The sequence below is a fragment of the Chrysoperla carnea genome, chromosome 1 (genome assembly GCF_905475395.1).
Source record: "Chrysoperla carnea chromosome 1, inChrCarn1.1, whole genome shotgun sequence".
NCBI classification, from domain to species: Eukaryota; Metazoa; Arthropoda; class Insecta; order Neuroptera; family Chrysopidae; genus Chrysoperla; species Chrysoperla carnea.
In genome coordinates, this window is record NC_058337.1 from 92,532,974 (window position 1) to 92,554,855 (window position 21,882).

A 21,882-nucleotide genomic window follows, 5' to 3' on the forward strand; every position below is an offset into this window, starting at 1 on the left:
TGGGAGTAAACAAACAAAATCAAGCTCGTAAAAATGGTTATATAAGCAGGCTTGAAAGGATTGTTTGGTGGGACCAGGGGGAAAAAACATATATCAAATTGAAATCGCCAATAAAATAAATTAATTTTTGATCCTTTTGAAAAGATTTATCAAATAATTAATAAATCAATAAAAAAGTACAAAATAATTTTGAAAGATATATAAAATTTAGTCCAAATAAAAGCGTGACATTAAATTATTAAACTGTTGTTAACCGCCCAACTAAAAAAGGGGTGTTATAAGTTTGACCGCTATGTGTGTGTGCCTGTCTGTGTGTGTCTGCCTGTCTGTCTGTCGCATCGTATCCCCAACGAATGAATCGATTTTTTTTTTTTTTATTTCGTTTGAAATGTAATTTAATGGAGAGTGTTTTTAGTTATGTTTCAAGCTCAAATTTAGGGTTCCATATTCAAAAAATTAAAAAATTGGTTATGATCTTCAAAATCGGTTCAGTTTGGAAAAGGCTTTAAGTAAAAGGTTATTTAAATGATGGAGAGTGTTCTTAGATATGTTTCAAGTGCGAGTTTAGGATTCCGTACCCGAAACATTTGTCGGGTGTTTTTTAAATTATGTAAATTTCTCTTATTCAATCACAAAAATAAGTGATCAAATCATAGTTCAAAAATGTGAAATGTGATGAGGCGAAATTCCTATAAAAATTTGTTGAAATCGGTGTGGCAAAGTTATCTCCACGTTAACTTTTACAGAAGCTTGTTATTCTTTTCAAAAATTAATCCAGCAAGACTCTCCACAATGAGACGAAAAAAAATTAAAGTTTTCATTAGATAATTTTAAAGAAATGAAATTTTTTTAGTTTTTGTGCTATAGAACATACCTATACATGAAGTATCGTAAAATCCTGAAAGATTGTATAGCTATTTGTTTTCCTCTATTTTTTTTATTTCAAAGGACTCTCACTAATTCAAATGAGATGAAAATCGACAAATAGGTTCAGTTAATGTCAGAGGATATCATCTTCCGAGGCACTTTTTCACTTTTTTAGGTCGAAATATCATGATATTTCGCAATTGTTATGGCTTTGACCACATATACTGAGATTTCAAATTGTTAAAAATCAGCCAGAAGGTTGAACAACTGTCAAGAAAATGTTTCTTTGGGTTGTCAACTTCCCAGCTATCCTACCTTCTCTGTTATGCCAAAAAATCATATTTTTAACACTTTGGACACGACAATTCCAGGAAATTAAGTTAGGGATTAAAATATAAACTTTTGGTGAGTTCAAAAACATAAAAAGATAATAAAAAAAAAAAAAAAAAACATTTCAATAAAAAGAATTAAACAAGAAGAAGAATCGAATGAGGACAAAAATTTTACCTTAGGGTAAAAGCTCTCCTGCTCACGAGCTTTTTCTTTTTTTACCCTTAGATTGTGATCAAGGAATGAATTTAAAAATAAATATTTCTGTTGTGAATGAAAATCTAAGAAATATAATCTTATAAATATTTTATAAAAATGATCATTATTCAAGCTTTAATATTTAACAAAATCTCTTTAATATAAAATAACTATAAACTTCTTATTCGTTGCTAGTTTTTTATGAATCCTTAATCCACGAAGAATATGAGAAAATCCAAAAGTCATTCTCTGATTTGTTAACAAACATTTACTTTATGGTCGTTAATGATAAGAACAACTTGAATTCAATAAACTTATAAAAAAAAAAGAAACTCATTAAAATTTTGGTAATAAACTAAACACGTTTTCCTTTTTCTATTTAAGCGCGCATACATAAATGGTATCTATAAACATTGCATAATTGATTATAACAATAATATTTATATTTGTACACTCTTGTTTAAATAACATAGAAGTACATACAAAAAGAGCAAAAACTTAAAAAAACCAATAAAAAATTAACATAACACCTGACGAATTTTTCCCCAATTATTTGACCCCTTTAACCCTTTTAATACAGATTTGATATGCAATTATTTGATATAAACTCGATGCGCTCGCAAGAGGGTTCCCCCTTTACACCTAGGACGGAATCCATCCTTTGATCCGCGTCCCAGAAAAACTCATGACATGAAATAAATAAAAAAAAAACATCTTTCTAGCTTAAAAAGAAGAAAAGGTGTAGTTTTAAGGGTTTTCCCAATTTTGGAGGGTTGTAATGTAGGGAATGAAGTATTCTGTTAATAAATAGCCAGTAAAAATCCCATTCTTCTAGCATATATTGAACAAAAAACGTATATTAAGGATTTTTTCCGATTTCCAGGGTGGAGGGGGGGTGTTGTAATGAAAAAGTTTAAGTTGTTTATTTTTTCATTAGAAACATTTTTTACATTTAAATTTTTCTCTCCTCACTCGCGGTTTGAAAATAAATTCTATACGTGCTCACGATTCAATTGGCCCATGTTGTTCATTTAAACACTCAAAGTCATTTTTTTGCGGCATTAACACGCTATAAAAATTTTAGCGCCCTATCTTTTTCACTTTTTAGAGGTATGGCGAGTAGGTAGACGAATGGGCGTAAAAACGGAAATGGACCAATTTGGTTTTTTATGAACACCTATACCAAAATGTAGTTTGTATCATCCAAAATTTCTAAGCGTTACAAACTTTAGACTAAAATTTAGATATTCCTGGTTTATTCCATAGATAAATAAATGCCTAAGGTATAAAAAGCGAGTATTTCATGTAAATTTACGACTGAACAAGCATTCATAAATTTTATCAAAATACAAAAATTCCACCCCCCAAAATTTGAGAATAGTTAATATTAGAATGAATAACTACTTCATCTAATATCGTTTCTGGTATAAATTTCTAGAATATATGACTTTTTTAATACGATTAGCATTCAATTAAAACTGGGTCAGAAATGAGCGAAAACAATTAATGAAATCATTTATGTATCCCAAATTTGCATAATGTATGACAAGAATAGAGACATATTGAATGACTAGAAAAATTATCGTATATCATTTCAGATCGATTCAATTTTTTTCAACTTGATTATACCAAATAAAATTTATTCAGTAAATAAAATTTAAATTTTATAGGTTCCATTTTGTGGTGGGACATTAATTTCACCTCAATGGATACTAACAGCAGCACATTGTTTAAGGAAACATTTATACGTAAGAATCAATGATCACGACATTTCATACAAAGATGGAACTGAATACGAATTTCGAATACAAAAAATGGTATCACATCCCGAATATAATCCCGAAACGGTGGATAATGATGTTGCGTTACTGAAACTTCCATTTGAAGTAAGTAGTATCTAAATATTTTTTTTTTTCCAAGAAATTTAAAAATTGAAATTAATTTTGTTTTTATGTTTAGATATCCCAAACTTTCGCGTGTTTACCCAGACATAATCAAACCTTACCATACAATATGATGTGTACAATTACGGGATGGGGTAAGCGAGGTGCAAAAGACGAACATGGAACAAAAATTTTACATGAAACTGAGGTAAGAACAAATAAGTTTCTTCGAAAGAGTTACATTTTTGTTTACGGTAAAAAATGTTACTATGGTATCTGATTTTCTTGAAAGCATCAATAATATGTTTGAAAAAAACTTTCCAGAAAGCTAGAATTTCATACTATTTTAGTGTCCAATTTTATAAGTACCCAGTAAAGATATACATATTCATAATTAGCCGAAAATGACCAACATACGAAATTTCGGGTATTCATTTGCTTCCAACCTGCATATGTTAATTTTGAGTGACCAGCGAAACCATGGCAAGGAAAAATTTATTTATTGATACTTATTTATAATTTCAAAATACTCACTTTTGTAATTTTTAAATTCGAACTCGAACTCGAATCAATTAAATTGTACTACTAGGCTCGAAAGCACACTTTAAATTTTAAAAAGTTGGCCTCGATAAAACAACTCAAGGATAAATTCAAATGTTACGTTTACACGCTATCTCTCTTAAACGTACATACAGGAATTTTGGAAATTTTCGACGGTCACCCTAGAGGGGTTTAAAGTGGGCAATTTTTAACTGGTTCTTAATCGATTTTATTTCAGCAGCAATCCGAAAATGCATTCAACATTTTTTTTTATTAAAACTAAATATGGATCTTATCTGAAACTTTTTTCAAAGTCACCATTTTCGACAAAATTAAAATATAAACATTTCTCATGTTTTTTTCCACACTTACCGGGAATGTAGCACAAAAATAGTTGCTATTTTGAGTTCCACAGTTCGCAGAGCGACGAAAACATAAGTAGGAGGGTAATTTTTTTCGATTCCTTGAGAAATTCATTTTGACTAGTCTGGTATTAATTGTTCAATTATTCAAAGTTTATTTTTAAACATTAAACGTATTTCAATAATATGTTTTTAAGGTTCCAATTGTACCACGTTCCGAATGTCGAAACGCTCATAAAAATTTACGTATTACGTCCAATATGTTCTGTGCTGGTTTTAAACATGGTGGTCGTGACACATGTGCTGGGGATTCAGGTGGACCATTAGTATGTCAAAGTAAACCAGCTGATACTGTAACAGGATTAAAACCATGGGTGGTGCATGGTATCACAAGTTTTGGAGAAGGTTGTGGACGAAAATCCAAATATGGTGTTTATATTGCTGTTGATAATTATGTAAAATGGATTCATGAAGTTATAAAAAATAATTAATAAATTTTTAAAACTTTTGTTTTCTATGTTTGTGAAGAAAATATTATTTTTATAAATCGTAAATTGAATAAAAATTAATTAATGCTTTATTATATTAATAAAAATATTTTTTCAATTTTTGTTATTGCACCATATCTTTTACACGGTCTAGCACACGGCATTTTTTAGGCTTTAAAAATTTGAAATCGATACATAGATCATTTCCTATGTTTTTTTAGCTCAACCAGTTTCTCGCATTCAACATTTTGGTGCAATTTTTATCGAAAAAAATACTCACCGGGTATAAAAAACATAAAATATACGGGTCAAAAACCTAGGAAATTATCTATATTTCAATTTCAACATTTAAAGCGGTCAGAATTCCTGTCAGTATCTATGTACTACTCCTTTCACAGATTATCACATTATTCGGTGTTTAAATTAAGATTTTGGAACGAATATTGTCGCCCAAATAGCGGTTTTATGTTGACAAATTTTTTGCAACTGACTAAAAAGTAAATCATTATACATGGTGCCCCAAAAGTGTGGAAATCACTGAAGATCTCGCAGTCAGCCGGAAAAAGGGTTTGTCAGAATTGTCCTTCTTGCCTCAGAGTTTCCTCCTTAGGAGTATGAACTAAGATCTTTGACCTTGGAATGACCTTGAAGGTCATGGTCAAAGTCATATTTGGACATAAAATATTATGTTTTTCCAAATCCGTAATAACAAAATATGAATTCCCATCGATTTTTGATTTGCTGTAGCTTTAAAGTTGTGTTCAAGCTCAAATCCGAGGTCACCATTCGATTTCCTGTCTAAAAGTATGTCGGATGTGGTGGTTATGCAGGAGTTTCCATTGCAAAAATAACTTTGACCTTGGAATAGCCTTGAAGATCATGGTCAAAATCATATTTTTGATCTTATTTTGGAGGTTCCCATTTGAATAATCGATTTTTGGTTCGTTGTAGCTTTGAGAGAATTACGTCGGATATGGTACTTTTCATTTTTTTCTCCGCTTACTCTGTGATATCTTCAGGAGTAATCATATTTTTGTGACACCATGTATTTATTTACAGGGTGTTCAGAAGTCCTTGAAAATCTGGAAATATCCTTGATTTTCAATTTTATCCTGGAAAACCTGGAAATATCCTTGATTTTTTTTCGCATCCTTCCTCGAACATGTGTATGTTTGTACTTAAAATCGGGTACGATAAATTTTCGTTTTTTTTTTTATCTTGATCTAATAGCATTTTGAAGCATCGGAAAGAAATATCTTTGATTCGGTCATGTATTTATAGTATATTGCATAAATATTTGTTTAAAAAACCACTAATTGACATGAAGTGGTATAAATATTAAAATGAATTGTGTAAAATGAATTGTTTTTAAAAAATTTATCGTATTTGATGCCAGTGTTCATCAACAATAAACTGATTTCTTCAACAATACTTTCTGATTGAATATTATGTCATTTGGAAGACAGATGACTCTGAAGCGAAGTTGAAAAAAGTTGATGAATGTTTATCTACAGATGTCACTACTATAAAATGTCACAGTGAAAGTTAAAAGTTGACAATTCTGAAACGTGTACAATCAAATTGCTCTCAATAACATATGAAAATTAGGAATGCTTTAGAGTTTTTCATAAAAAAGCAAGAAAATGGTTCGGAATGTAATAGCTGAAGATGCGTTACTGCCTTACATTCAAAACTTAGGAAAAATAGAACCATGTTCAATTGGTTTGATTTTAGGTCAAGTAAGAGTTCATGTTTAATATTAATTTTTTCTAATATTAATATTTTAATTATGTTTAGTCAACTCCATCGAAAGACTATGTTATTCATTTTGCAAGAACGCCTCAACCGGCGATAAAAAATGTTAGTGAAGAGAATTTAATTTCTTCAACGGAAAGTACAACCGAATTACGGCGTAAAATGACTAATTTTGTAGAAATACCAGAGTCATGGGTTGGAGATCATGCTAAACATGTTACAAGAATGTTACCAGGAGGAATGTATGTTTTAGGTACCTATTTTTTCTTAAACAAATAATTCGTCTAATCAAAATAAATTTTAGTCAATCTAAACGTTTCATATTCATTTATAGGAATTTTTATTTCAACAAATGAAGATATTTTTAATACGCACATGGGGAAAATTCGAAAGATTATGTCTCAGATAAATAAAAATTTAGGTTCAAATATTTATTTACATGGAAATCCACCATGTACCAATGAAAAGCTAGTTTTGGTTTATAATCCGTCTCAAGGAAAGTTTTCTTGTAAAAGTATTGAATTCGTAAGTGGTTCTCAGAAACCCGCAGAGTTTAAGTTTATGGCTAAACCAACAAAATGGCATCAATTAGATTGCAATTACCAATTTGATCACTTAATTCCTATAACTAGAGAAAAAGTAGATTGGAATTTGAAAGAACATTTACAAGGTATGTAAGTATTTAATTTTTTTATATATCCGTCTTTCAAAAATTTAATTTAGTTTTACCTTATAAAAACTTCATCAAATTCGTGTTTTGTGCCGTTTTCCACAAAGAGTATTTAGACAATTTTGATGATTGCCGACGATTATCTTAATCTGAACAAAACTGCAGCAGAAAAATTTTGATTTCTAATTGGTTAGCATTGAACAACATACCGGACGCCGGGAAATTAAATCGAACATAAATTGGATTTTGCAATTTTGAGAGAGATTCTTATCTAGCGGCCAAAGCAAAAGGCATTTCAGACACCCTTTTTAAGCAAAAACAAATTATTTACTCATTAACGTCATTGTCTATTCAAGTCGTTTATTTGATTTAAGCTCCTGCTAAAATTCAAAACGCAAATTGAAAGCTGTGAAATGGTTAAAGACGAACATTTTCGATAAATATTACTGCTTATATACCGAACGAATTATAATAGAAATTTTGGAATGCTAGGATACAGTCTGCCTTTTTAATACTCAAAAGAAAGATAGGTCTTAATACAAAATTTTATGCGGTCGTATGTGTTCATAATGCAAATGAACACTTAAAAATAGCTCATGATCGTTAATAAAGTTTTGTTTTAAAAAAAAGTTTTATATACTTTTTCCTTTACCTGTTACCAATTCAGTTACCAGTGTACCTGTTCAGTTGCGAACTATTTTTAGCTCCCGCATTAAGAACTCTCTGTTATGAGTATCAAAAGAGCAGACTGCATTCTACCATTCCATTATTTTTGTTTAAATAGCTCTTTATTTTAAAGCATAATTTATTCGGCGTAAAACAAACTGATGTGTTTTCTTTAATTTAATTTCTGATTAAGTCAAGCTTCTGTTGTGCTTAGGACAAACTTAGGACATTTTAAATAAATAGTTAAATTTATTTTGTTTTGGATCTTCAAAAAGATGGCTGCCTATTTTCCTTTCTTATGGCAGGAAAAATGGAAAATGAATTAGGTTGTAACATGAGGAATTTTTTCGAAGAGTCTTACACTAGCATTTATTTTTAATTTAATTTTTTCTGCCTTTCTGAAAAAATATACATAATTTCTTTTGAATTAAAACAGGTATTTTGGAAACAGTGGAGAAGAATTTAAGTCGAGCAGTCATTATGATTGATTTGGAAATAAAAAACGAAAACGATTGCTTAGAGCAAATAGGGAAGAAAAAAATTAAAAATAAAAACTCTCCTCGCATGGAACAATCGGAATCGTTAAAAAATTTACTCGTAAATATATTCGTGCCATGCGAAGATGATGTTACGAACGACGATCCAATTGTCACGACTTGTAGCGGTGATATGCACTTTAATGGTCAATTAGCAGTACGAGTATTTTTACATCAAAAAGCAACTATAGCAGAAGCTACACAAGCTGTTAAAGAGGATATTGTACGTAGTTTAGCAGCCCGATTTGAAATGCATTGGGATTCATTAATAGAAGAGGAAGCTATGTCACCCGAAGAAAAATGTAGTGTTCATGAACCACCTAGACGTGTTCTAGTACCATTACCATCTAGTAAAATTACGCTTAGCGATTATTTGTTTCCTGGTGAAGGTCCATCAGAAGCATTAATTTCATTAGAAGAGCTCTTAGATTTAACGGTAAATGAACATGATGTTATAAAGGATTTAGAAATACAAGCTGAACCAGGTGATTATTGTCCAGTTGAACAGCCAGTTACGAAGAATAAAAGTGAAGACGATTTACCGAATACATCACAAACTAGTAAAGTTGTAAGTTACATGTTAATTGGGGTTTTTGTTGTTGTACTGGCTTTTATTATTCAGTTATTACGTACTAAATATTTATAACTTGGTTCTTATTTTAAATAAATTATTAATATTTTTTAAAGTAATGTATTTTTTAAATCTATTTAAATTTTACTCTTCTTATTTTATCCATATTTTTTAACTTGCTGATAAAAGAATCAGCAAGTTAACCTCGAAAATCGAAAAAACAAAAATTTGTATTATATCTTTACATTATGAGATATTTGCAATATTATAACCGAATATATATAAACCAAGGTTTTGAAATTAATTGTTCCATTTTTATATTTAAGAATTTTCCCACCATAACTAATTCTAACTCCTCTCCCTCCAAATTTTCAAATATGGTTTTAAGGCTGAGAAAGAATTTCTTATAAGAAAGTCAGAAACAAATAACATTTTCTTAGAAATTCTGTTGAAGACGCAAACATATTACGCATCATATCATATTATGTGCAGTGTATTTGAATCTTAAAAAGAATTTTTGATGACGTATGCTTTATGTCAGACATTCTAATAAGAATTGGTTGGAAAAAAGGGAACAGGTATACAAAAATTAATAAATATTAATAAAAATGGGTTCCTGTAGATTTTTAAGGTTAGCTTGTATGAAAAATTTAATCACTGTTATTGTGGAAAGAACATAATTTTCCATATAGAAAAAAAACAAACGTTATTTAACATTTTTTTTTAACTCTTACTAGAAAATACTTACTTTTTGATTCTACTTTTTACCGTTTAGAATCTAAATTGGCTATTAAAACCCGAAGACCTAGGTGCAATATAATGTTAGAACATGATGACCCCCATCAAACTACAATTTTTGTTGAGATCATTTTTTAATAGGTGAGATAATCAGATGCCTAGATCAAATAGCAAACCACCCTATATATAAAGGGTATAAAGAGTGAATTTACGGTGATTTTTTTAATTTAACAATTATTTGATAATTCGATTTTATAGTTTCTAGGATAGATTTGTAATTTTATAAATGAAAAACTAAATTGATTGTGATTCTATTAGATTATATTACAGTCAACGAGGATCTACTACTTTTGTTGGGTCATCTTGAGTTTTTTTTTACAATTTGTGATTAATTTTCTTTTTCTAGAAATTATTTGGATGAAAAGTAATTTTAAACAACTTATATTTTAGAATGTCAGATGTCTAAATTTTTTGATTTTTTTTTACATTACCCAAGATTGGGGTCATAAGAACTATTGTTATTTCTCGAATAAAGATCTACAAAATGACCTTATTTAAACTAAATTTACTTGGAAAACTTTTTTCAGTATAATTCAATAATTAGTAGGTCGTTCTTTAGGAACCAAGTATGACATTTCCATGTGCGCTTTTATATAACTAGAAAATAAGTTTGGTGAAGAAACCATAATGCCTAAATTGAAACTTACGTCGTAAACAGTCCTGTGTATAAACTATAAAGAAAGTTATGTATGTATTGCAGGTTCATGTAGGATAAAAGAATCGTCGACACATTATTAAATGCAAATTAAAATGAATTTATTCAATTATAAAAAATAATACATTAATTGCATAGACGCATTGAGTAAGTGTTAAGTGTTCTTTTAACATTAAAAATTAAAAAAAGAAAACGAACTACCATCTAACTAAATTTACACTTTGAAAAATCCATTTCTGGATGTTGTTCCATAAACCTGAAATCACAAAAATAGATTAGTTAAGATTCAAACCATAAGTAATATAATGACAGCAATAACAGATGGCAAAATATACAAACTTTTTAATAACATCTTGTTTTTTCTGTTCATCGCTAGTGGGTAAGCCCAATTCCTTTTGTCTTTGATCGTACATCATTTTTTCAACCAAACCACGTGTTTCGCCGTCTAAATCGGATAATTTTGATGGCTCCGGCTCAATTTTACGTACGCTGATATCAGGATCGCTAACTATTAATTTCGGCCACCAATTCATTTTATTTACCTAAATAAAAATCAAATAAATCTTTATCATTTATTAAATAAAAAAACAAGAGGGTCATTTGAATTTTTCAATTTTAGTGTGAAAAAAAAAACAATCATGGAATGAGTTAATTTAGCGTGGTAATAAGCTTTTCATGCTCAAAACTTCCTTCAAAAGTAAATATTGATAATCAATATGAAATTTTATTAAAACAGTCGGTAATATTATCGTTTCTAGAGACCATTTTAATATAAAACGAACCGCATAAATAGATCTTTTCATTTCAATTACGATTCATTATTGTTTCGGATTGACTGTAATAAGTTAGTAGGACAAAACTATATTTACTTATATTACTTTTTTAACAAACATTGCCAGCTAGTGATTGGTTGGTCGTACTTTTCTAAGGAAAGATTCATTGTGAAAGATGCGTAATTATGCCAAAAGTTACGTTTTGATTAACATATTTAATTTCTTTTTATTTAATGCATTTTTTAATAATCATTATTTTATCGAGTAGTCGAATACGCATCAAAGCTCTTAGGAGTTTTATACTAATAGGACAAAATAAAAAAATTATTTGTATACCTTTTCTAGATTTAATAAAATTGTTTTTCCGTCTTCGATAACCCATGTCGATTCTTCTAATTTAATTTCATGTGGAAAATCATCATCAATAATTGGTTTTTGTCCTTTGATTCCACAAACTAAATGCTTCTTAGTTAATTGAACAACTAAATCCTTTTGCTTAGCATGGAAAGTTATTTTCAATGGAATGCGAACCTGAAACAAAAAAAATTGATTACTGAATAGAAATATTGAGAATATTTTAGACAAAAATCTAAACAATTTTACGCCATGAATTCTCGTTAAATTCGAATGGATTCACTCTTCTACAATTTGTATAAATAGGGTTGTTGTGTAAATAAATTTTTCAAATGGATTAAAGAACTATCCAAAAACTCTAATATATTTTCCATAATTTGTTAGTAACAATTTAGACGAACAAATTCTAGCTTTGGGTTCTATTACTCGCTTTAGCTTCTTAAAACACAAGGAACTGTACTGTTAAGATTTACAAGTGTAGTTTTCACTTTTTGTTTAAATTAAATATTGAGTACAACACTACGTACGGGACCGCTGTTGTTGCGGTTAAAGTATATCTTCTCCCTTCTAACCAAGATATGTGTTAGGGTTAAATATGGAAGCTTAGATGAAAATAAAAGTAAAAATATTTATTTGTTATGGCTCAATTTCTAAGAATTAAAGTTTCCATGCTAATTAAGCCGGTACTTATATAAATATTATTAAATAGATATTATTATTAATTAACGATAAAAAACATGATTATTATTCAACGCACTATAATTTTGATTACCTGAGAGAACAATCCTATCACGCAGGATGCGTTAATGTTATAAAAATAAACAAACAACCAATAATTATTATCAGATATATCTTACATATTCTACAGATCGTGTTTATTTGTCTTCTTTTTATACCTAATTAATGTGTAAAGAATAAATGTTAAATAATATATTCCTACGGACCATTTGGTCCTCTTTCAGACTTAGCAATGTAGCAAATGCTCGTTGATGAGCATTTGTTCTATCCATGAGGCTCAGACTTTCATGAAGCTCGATCCCGCGATCAATAGAGACTCATACTTTCATGAGAAAATAGTTTCCGCGGATCGAATTTACCAAAAAAGAACACAGATTGAATATTGAGTTAACAAAAAAATCGAGTGTACCGAAATAGTTCGAAGAACTGTGTCACAGGGATACCAGTATCCAAAATTGTCAAGGGGTTACACTAGGGGCCTTACCTAAATTACATTTTATGAATTTTTTGCCACACCCTCCCCGTCTTTGTCGCAGGTGGTCCATTTGTCAAACCTCCCCCCCTCCCTGGTGTGATATTTTCCAATTTTTTATGTAATTTTGATATGTGATGTCACAAAGCTTTTGTCTCCGCCTAGACCTTGTTACACAATGTCCCATTTCTTTGACCCTCCCCTTCCCTTACCATGTGACATAATTTATGCATATCCTTTAGGTTACAAGGCCCTGACCATTCGTTCTGGTTCGTATAACTTTATGAAGTCGAAAATATCATGAAAAAGTGAGGCCTCTCTGTATAATAACATTAATATTATAGTTACTATATAAAATACTATTAGTATAAAAAGTAATCATGTCAAGGTTTGTGACAAAGAATTTACTTGTTGCTTATAGAACTATAACTACCAAATAGCTGATTATACATATTACATATGTGCTACGGTATCAAAACACATACATTGAATCCCTGCCGTTGGATGTATCAATTTAGGGTTTTGATTAGTTAATTCTGTTTGAATAAAAAGCATAACTTTTTAGGTTCGTTTTAGAACAAAGGCATCGTTATTGTAGGGTTAATTTCTCCATGTTTTTTATTATATTTTCATAAATTCGTGGCTTCCGATATTATGTATGATAAGAGAGTATATGTTCCCTTGCAGTTTCCGGTGAGAATGCCCCTAGTTTAGAGGTTATCTCAATGAGTCCTTTCAATCTCAATAATTTCAATCAAATAGGATTGTTGATTGAAGAGACGTTTAAATAAAATATTTTGTTATTTTTTACAAATTTTCTTGGTCTAATTTTTATTTAGATTGGGGAGATAATTTGATTTGTATGCGTACTTTTTTCGAAATACTAATTTTGTATGAAATATTAAGATTTTCCGCTAAGATCAAGCGTTTTTAAATTTTGCTGAAGTTAAGATAAATGAAAATTTCTTTATAAAACTATCTACCCCTAAACTACAACTAAAGCAGTTTATATTATTTCGCTTTTGTCAGATGATTCTTATCAGATATGTTTTAAAATTTACTGCGGGCGTTTTTCAAAACACAATGGGATTAATTGCAAGTAAAACTAATAAAATGAAATAACAAAACCAGCAATCCTGGGAAATTGTGTTTTCATAGAATTTATGTTTTCACATATACCTACTACTCTTAAAAAGAATAGAGGCAACGATTTTCAAATTCTATGTCATAATTTTTAGGTACTATAATTAGTTCTTCTTCTTCTAGAAAGTTTTAAAATATTCATAATGCAAAAACATGAGCGAAAATCTGTGCAAACACATTTTTCAAATTAAATAATTTGAATAGATAAAGGAAATACTTCCCCAAAATCATTATTTTTATCAAGTTAGTCACTTGCTTAATATGATAAAATTTCATATTAATATTTTTATAAACGTGCAATATTGCAAATTTAAATGATACAAATAATAAGATTGAAATGATTACTTATGCACACATGTATTTTGGCACGTAAGCTAAATTAAAATTATGTGTGTAAAAATATTTGAAGTCTGCATAATTTGCAATTAATGTAATTTTGTTAATCCCTGATAATAAACAATGCGATTTCGGAAGTCTCAAGTCTGTAAACCTAAAGTTTCGATTACGCTTGTGTCAATTAAAACACACAATTTACCAACGTTTGTTCGAAGTATATTTTATTCTTTTAATCTACCTCCCCCACAAGGAAGCCTTATGACCTAAAATTAGTCTATTTCTTTCTACTTTCTTTCTCCTTCTACACTTTTTTAGACACATTGGGGAGGGGGGCACTGTATAAACTCAAGGGGAGTTTATACAGTGTGTCCAATGGGAAACTTTTTTATTATTTGTTTCATGAAAATAAGTTACTCTTGATACAAAGTCTTGCATGGCCTAGAACGCATTATGAAATAAGCAGATATCAATTTTTTGCATTCGTATACGAGGCTCCTTGAAAAAGTTTGCACAAGAGTAGGTATTTTAACTTTATTTAATACAATTTTGACAAAATTTCTTCAGAAATGTTGAGCCTAAATGAAAACTGTACTTAGATATTCAATATAATTAGGAAGCCAATTTTTTCTTTGGTACCAAACTAAAAACTACGTCAATAAAGTCGTAAATATAATAAATTGATAACAATATAATCACTTAATGTCTATATTCAAAGCGCACGTGGCAAAGACACGTGGTAGGAGCATGTTCAGCTTCTGTGTTAATCATACCTTGTAGCTATGAAGAAGAATGAGTTTATTTAAATTTTATCTCTTTTGGTACAAATAAAAAAAATATTTATTTATTTCTCCATAAATAAAATCTTCAATTAACTAACCAACATTTATTGATTTTTGCAATAATTATTATAACACAGTGAATCATTTTTCTTATAAAAAATGATCATTGTAATGTCTTAAAATAATCCTAAAAAAAGTTTTTCAAAAAAGTAAATATTTATCTACTTATTATTTTACATACATATATATCCTTTTATGATTTTTTCTTATTAAACTGTTCACCTTTATACAAAGTTAAGGAATGTCCGATGTTAAAATGTTCGCAGCAATCTCACATATTAAAAATACTACATAGTTGTTGAGGTTTAGGATATCTTAGCTTAAAAATTTCATATACAAAGTGTCACTTAATTACCGTGCCGTTTTTAATTTATATTAAGCAAAGTTGTAGAAAATAAAGTTAACTATAATTTATCATCACAACTTTTTCCAGTAAGTTTAATATTTACAGAAAAATTTACGTTCAATGTTCTAGAATAATATAAAGTTTTATTTTTTATACCATGTATATATGTAATATATATAAAGGTATACTAAGTTTAGGTCCAATTTTAAAAATATTCATGCTACGAACAAAACTTTGATATAGGTGTTCATAAAATCACCTAATTAGGCCATTTCCGGTTGTCTGTCTGGCCGTCTGTGTACACGATAATTCAAAAACGAAAAAATATATCAAGCTGAAATTTTTATAGCGTGCTCAAGACATAAAAAGTGAAGTAGAGTTCGTAAACGAGCAACACAAGTCAATTGAGTCTTGAGTCCGTAGGATCCATCTGGTAAACCGTTAGAGATAGAACAAAAGTTTAAATGTAAAAAATGTTTCTTATAAAAAAATAAACAACTTTTGTTTGAACCTTTCTTTCGTAAGCATAACTGTTTACCTGCGAGGTCGCAAATTAGGCTCAAATTGAACAGTATGTATTTTAAGGGTTATCAGTTATGTATGCGTGACATGTATATATACCACACATATATACTTGTGACAGTGTAATCAACACTGCCTATACATGGTATTTCAACAATTAACTCAGTCAATTGTTTGTTTTCACTTGTTTATTTTAAAAGCGAACGTAAATTTAAATATAAATATTAAACTTAGTGAAAAAATGATCTGAAGAAAAATTTTAGTAAACTTTATTTCCTGTAACTTTGCTTATAAAAATTTAAATTTTCCTAATATTAGTCGAGCAATTTTTTAAATTAAAAACGATAATTAACATAATTAACGCAAGCTTGAAAGACGCAAAAGAATGCCCATACTACAATTTCGTAAATAGTTCATAGTTTCTGTTTAGCCCGGTGATTTAGACCATTCTATACAACCATTAATCCTAGTTAGTTAAATTTTGACCAATAAAAAAAATTTAATTCAATAGGTTTTCTGTAACAATAACTATTTTCACAAATAAAAATATGTAAAACTAAAACAAAAAATATGATTATCTCATAAGTTAATAATGTAACTTAAATATTTGTTTGTATATTAAGTGTGTAAGTTGTATAATATTCGTAAATATTCAAAACATATTAACTACTTTAGTACCTTTAATATTAAGAGTCTAATATAACATTACAGTACAGTATATAAAGAAGTAAAGTTTCAGTCCTTGACTGAAATATGCAAGAATTATTAGTGCATATAACCTAAATGCATTATTATACAAACTGACCATTATAAATATAATGAGTATAATAGTATTATATGAATGGATAATATTATTATATGCTTAATATTATTGTCCGGTTTCTATAAAAAACCATCTTAAAACAATATATTTCAAATCAGACGAACAAACCCGTTGAAAAATTTATGTAAAACTATAATTATTTCTCAAAAAAAATTCTTAAATAAGATTACCCTATTCGAGAAAAAATATTGGTAAATATAATCCTTACTTTTTCTTGTTTTTATTTTTATAATAAAGGTGCGCGATTTATGATAACATGTTTATGTGATTATTTTTAAAATGAATTAAAAAGTGAAATTTTTTAAATGTTAAAATTGCGTAGTCGATTACAGTTGACCAGATTACATGGATCTGTGGAAAGGTTACTCTGTTTCGGATATTTTAACCATGATTTATTTCGAGGTTGTTTGAATTTTACCTTTGAATTTAAAAAATATCTGTCTCAATTCTCAAGCGGGATAATAAAAATATATACTTAAGCGAGAAATTGCCGAATTTGATCCCTAAATTATTCGTGAAATTTCTTTGCCGCTCATTAAATTATTCAAAAAGAAATTAAGGTGCTTAGAGATAGAACAAAAGACTAAATGTAAAAAATGTTCGTTATAAAAAAATAAACAACTTTTGTTTGAAATTTTTTTTCGTACATATCATTTTTTCCCTTTAGGGCGCAAATTAGGGAAAAGATTTGGTGTCCATTTTTTCTGAAATTTTCTTCATATTTTATTTGTAAAAAAAGTATCCACCTTTTAAAGTTTTTTTAGCGGGAACTTTTTATCTTGAAAATATCTGAAAACGCGTGCTCAATTTTTGCGGTAAAACACAAGAATTTCATGTGTAAAATAAGTAGTTCCATTTAGAAAAACAAACATCAAGACAACCCCGGACAAGGTGACATCTCCCGTACAGAATCCCTGTTTGAATATCAAGGCGACCCCGTACTAAAAAACTAAATAATAACAGACATCGGATATCGAAAAGACGACGTTCAAGCCAATTAATATACTCTTATAATATGTAAATGATCTCTAATATGTAAAGATTTATTTAATAGTTTGTGTAAAACGTGTGTTTGCAGATTAGAAATATGTATTATTGAAAGTATTCGGAACTTAAAACGAAGATCTAGCTGACGTTTAAGATGTCTAGCCTATCTGAGACAAGAAAAGGGAGATGTAAAATAAAAGTCTCAAAAGCTATAAGGCATATAATTACTTATCTTTAGAGATATTTTTACACATTATACAAGAACATTTTATCAATTTCCAAGCAAAATAGCTCGAGAATTAAGAGCTATTGATATTTGAATGATATGTTTATACATATATAAGATAACTTAGAGCAATACTCTACCATCCAGCAAATATAAACCAAAGATGCCAGTTAAGTTTGGTCTAAGTTGGAAGTTAATTTTCGTTTATATATTACTTTTTACTAGCGGCTATCATTTATAATTTACATGGATGAATTTTAATAATCTTTAATACTGAATTACAATTACATAAGAAAAAGAATAATTACAAAAAATTATATTTTAATTTCATTACAAATATAAACATTGAAGGAAAATACTTAGACGCGTGTTTCAATTAAATCTAATCATGAACTTTTTTTTAAAATAAATAATATAATGAATATAACTTCGTTTAAACCGAGTGGAACAACTGAAAAATAATATATATACTTACTTTTTTTGGAAAGGGTGCATTTGTACAACAATTGCTTATTTATATAAAAAAAGTGACCTTAAAAATTCAACCTTAAGACTTCGACCCCGCAGTAAACTTTTTTCACCGTTGTGTCGTGAATCATAATATGTTAAGTATTGAACTAGCCGGCCCTACTACATTATACAATCTTAACCTTTTTCCTAAAAAAGGGGTACTTGTTATCTTCATACAAAGCCCAACAAAATAATAATACCAGAATTGATCTCAATAAATGAGAAAAGGTCTCCACCTATATCTACTGTATGAGGATATATGAAAACAATAGTAATTGCTTTGTCACCTAACACTAAACCTTCGGGCTCTGTTTGGGCCCTAATCAATTAATTTATAATTAAACCACTCAATAATATGGTAAAAATTTCAACGTGTAAACTGTTAAAAATTGAATTAATTCGAAATATCAAGAGCAGAAAGATAGGAAGAGTTTGAGTAAAATCTAAAAGACAAAAAATATCAAAATACATTTGATTTAATTTGAGTGCAGTATTTTGGAGATGATCTAATTTACAAAACATATAAAATTTTTCCTTTAAAGGGCCATGCACGAACTAAGTAGATTTTGGGTCTCGGTCAATTCGATTGGTTTAAATAGTATGTTAAACATTTTCAATTCGTGATAAAAATTTCTTAAAACGAGGAAATTTAGGGCGAGAAAATTAGAAGTAATTTTAAATAGTAGGAAAAAAATTTAATACTGTAACAAAGTTTATTTTGTAACAACTATCACGAAATACCCTAAGAACAATTACCTATATAACAACAGTAAACGAAATTTTGTTAAAGAGAATATCCTCCGACATTTTTTTGTCTCAGGCTTTACTTTATAATTCCATTTTTTGACCCTTGTTGGGAGTATTTACCAACATATAACGAGATATGACTATGATTAGGACTCAAAACGGAAACCGAATGATTGTTGTTTCGTACATTCATTATCTCGAAAAATTTGTAAAAATTATATTTTTTAATCTGTCACAAATTCGGTCAGAAAAGTGTAAGAAAATATAGATGAGGTTTTGCTATATAAAATTACTCCTACAATTATATTATTTTGTATAGTTTTACTTCCACCCTGTACATAAAATACATTCATTCAATAATACTCAGTAGATAATTTTGTTAATAAGTTAATTTTTGTAATATAATTACTACTATATTCAAACATATAACACCTCAATATAATATAAATTTATAAATTATATAAAAATTATTATTGATTTAATTATAAAAAATATCAATAATTTATTTTATTTATTTTTATAAATTATATGGGTCAATGTTAAAAAATTTATCAATTTTATTTGAGAGCTAACCAGCAGCACGACAATAACAAAGGTATGTTTTCAACTAGTTTGATAATTTATTAGGTTTACAGTAATTTATTGTTGGCTTTAACCATCTGTGACAAAGTACAAATATTTTAACCGAATTTTTATATTGGCATTACACATGTCAATGCAGATATGATTTATAGACCAAACGTGACCCAATTTTAACGAATTTTGCTTTGTAACCCACATATATCCATAAAAATCAAGGCCTTAAGTATCGTGATAAAATGATTAAGTAATTATTCCAAGACGGTGTAATAAATCCAACATTGGCTTAAGCCCACTGGAATAATACGCCAAAGTTAGAAGAATATAACATCTTTTGCCGTAACATTTCAGTTTTTTAATCGAACTGAAAATTCAAGTTATTTGCAATCTGTTGAAAATTTTGCATTATGTTAATTACTTCAGAGCGATATTAATTATTTAAGTACTCGTAATACAGGTTATATCAAAGCTAGTTATTCTTGTCCATAATGCACTAAATTACAGGAGTTTTTTTTTATTTAAATAGGTTCACTATCACGTACAGAATGTAAACGTACAAAATCCTTACAAAAATAGACGGGGAAGTGCCTCCATTTTAAGGAAAACCGTTTATTTATATGGACATAAACAAATATTCTAAGCAACTTTTTCTAATAATTTTTTTCGATATCTCTATTTGTCATTTTGTAGTAGGCTGAGTTTAAGGTCCAGGTTTCGGTTAAATATCTTAAAAAATGTGACTGCAAATCCCCCTGTATGACTGCAAATTTTCAAATCGATATTCCTATAAATAACGAAAGAGTGAGAGTGTCTTGCGACACACTGTATATAACTTCAAGCTTTTCAAGATATCATGTCTGGGAAGTGGCATATATTTTTCTTGTCCACTTTAGAAATGAAAGCATTTTATTTCTTTAATAGAAAAATACAGTATAAAATTTTAAATAAAAATTAAATTTCAGGTATGTAACGGAAGTGTAGTTACATTAATTGAAATTAATCTTTAAATTAAAATATTACACGTTAAATCGTGAATACATTTTTGATGGAGGAGATCGTTTTACAGAACTGTGGCGTATTTACAGAATTTCTTCCTTAATATAGGATACTATAAGCTGTGAATTTACTACGGTCAGCTTTTTGATCACAAGTTAAATAAAAGAATATGATAAGCAAGGTTTGTTGATATTTTCTTGAAACAAGGGCAGACGAGAAAATATTTTCCTTGAAATAATTTAACGTTATATAATTTTATTTCACAAAAAATTTCGTAATTATATGAATTTCAATAAATTTTTAAGTAAAGGTTGTTGTGATATTACATGTTAATTACCTTCATTATATTCAAAAATGTCAATAAATAGGATTCATGATGATTCATTTATGATTTACATGAAAAGAAAATCATAAATAGCTAAATATAAAAAAGTAAATAATTATTCCAAGAATTAATTAATTTTACATGATTGTTCACCAAATTTTATAATCTTTTATTCACCTTAAAATCAAATTATTTTTAGATTGAAATTAATTCAAGTGAATTTTTCATCAATAAGTACCTACTGTGAATTAAACGATTATAAATTTTTTTAATAATGAATTAACGAGAGAATTTAAGCAAAAATTTACATATATTTTGTGTAAAGTTGGTGAATCGGTCAGGGTTCTTTTTAACTATAATAAAACAACTATTTTATGGAAATTTATTTCTACTAAGTATTACTTTTTAGCTTTGTTACCTCCGTATGTAATGTGGATTGTGACATAGAGAAAAAATATTCTATGTTGAGTTTTTATTCTCTCTTAATGAAAATCTAAATTTTTTTTTCTTCAGTTTCTTGCTTTGGAGATGAAAATTAATTTTAAAAATAAATATGAGAAAATTACATGAAATTATGAAATATCCTCCCACCATAACTTATAGTAGGCTACCTTTTACCCTCAGCAGCAGCTTCGTTCCCAAATTTTCAAATATAAAAACGTTATGATTATATTTTGAATAAAAATTAAGCTGATTGAGACAAAAGTATGTGTGAGTAAAAAAATTTATACACTTTTTTCAACCTCTTTACCGCTTGAACTAATATCTTGTGCCAAGTTAGGATGTGCCAAGATCACAACATCCTGTAAATAACATAATTTAATCCATTATTTAAGCTATAGAGCAA

The 21,882-nt window shown here is 28.5% G+C and overlaps 3 protein-coding genes across 3 annotated transcripts in view; 2 read left to right on the plus strand and 1 right to left on the minus strand.

The window, feature by feature from the left end:
- Positions 1-4,692, plus strand: part of LOC123293753 — a 34,610-nt gene extending 29,918 nt beyond the window's left edge. Inside the window, exons 5-7 of the mRNA XM_044875062.1 lie at positions 3,066-3,281; positions 3,355-3,486; positions 4,378-4,692. Of these exons, the coding sequence (XP_044730997.1) occupies positions 3,066-3,281; positions 3,355-3,486; positions 4,378-4,671 (642 nt within the window). The 3' untranslated portion in view covers positions 4,672-4,692. The remainder of the gene's footprint in view (positions 1-3,065; positions 3,282-3,354; positions 3,487-4,377) is intronic.
- A 1,516-nt stretch (positions 4,693-6,208) lies between these two features.
- Positions 6,209-8,941, plus strand: LOC123304912 (protein odr-4 homolog). The gene is made up of 4 exons (XM_044886461.1): positions 6,209-6,407; positions 6,466-6,676; positions 6,758-7,093; positions 8,196-8,941. Exons 1-4 carry the CDS (start codon positions 6,312-6,314, stop codon positions 8,939-8,941), a joined length of 1,389 nt encoding a protein of 462 aa, XP_044742396.1. The 5' UTR covers positions 6,209-6,311.
- A 1,508-nt stretch (positions 8,942-10,449) lies between these two features.
- LOC123305257 (nuclear migration protein nudC) overlaps positions 10,450-21,882 on the minus strand; it is a 141,578-nt gene continuing 130,145 nt past the window's right edge. Inside the window, exons 4-6 of the mRNA XM_044886921.1 lie at positions 11,429-11,623; positions 10,659-10,861; positions 10,450-10,575 (exon numbers count right to left, since the gene is read on the minus strand). Coding sequence (XP_044742856.1) covers positions 10,524-10,575; positions 10,659-10,861; positions 11,429-11,623 — 450 coding nt within the window. The 3' untranslated portion in view covers positions 10,450-10,523. The remainder of the gene's footprint in view (positions 10,576-10,658; positions 10,862-11,428; positions 11,624-21,882) is intronic.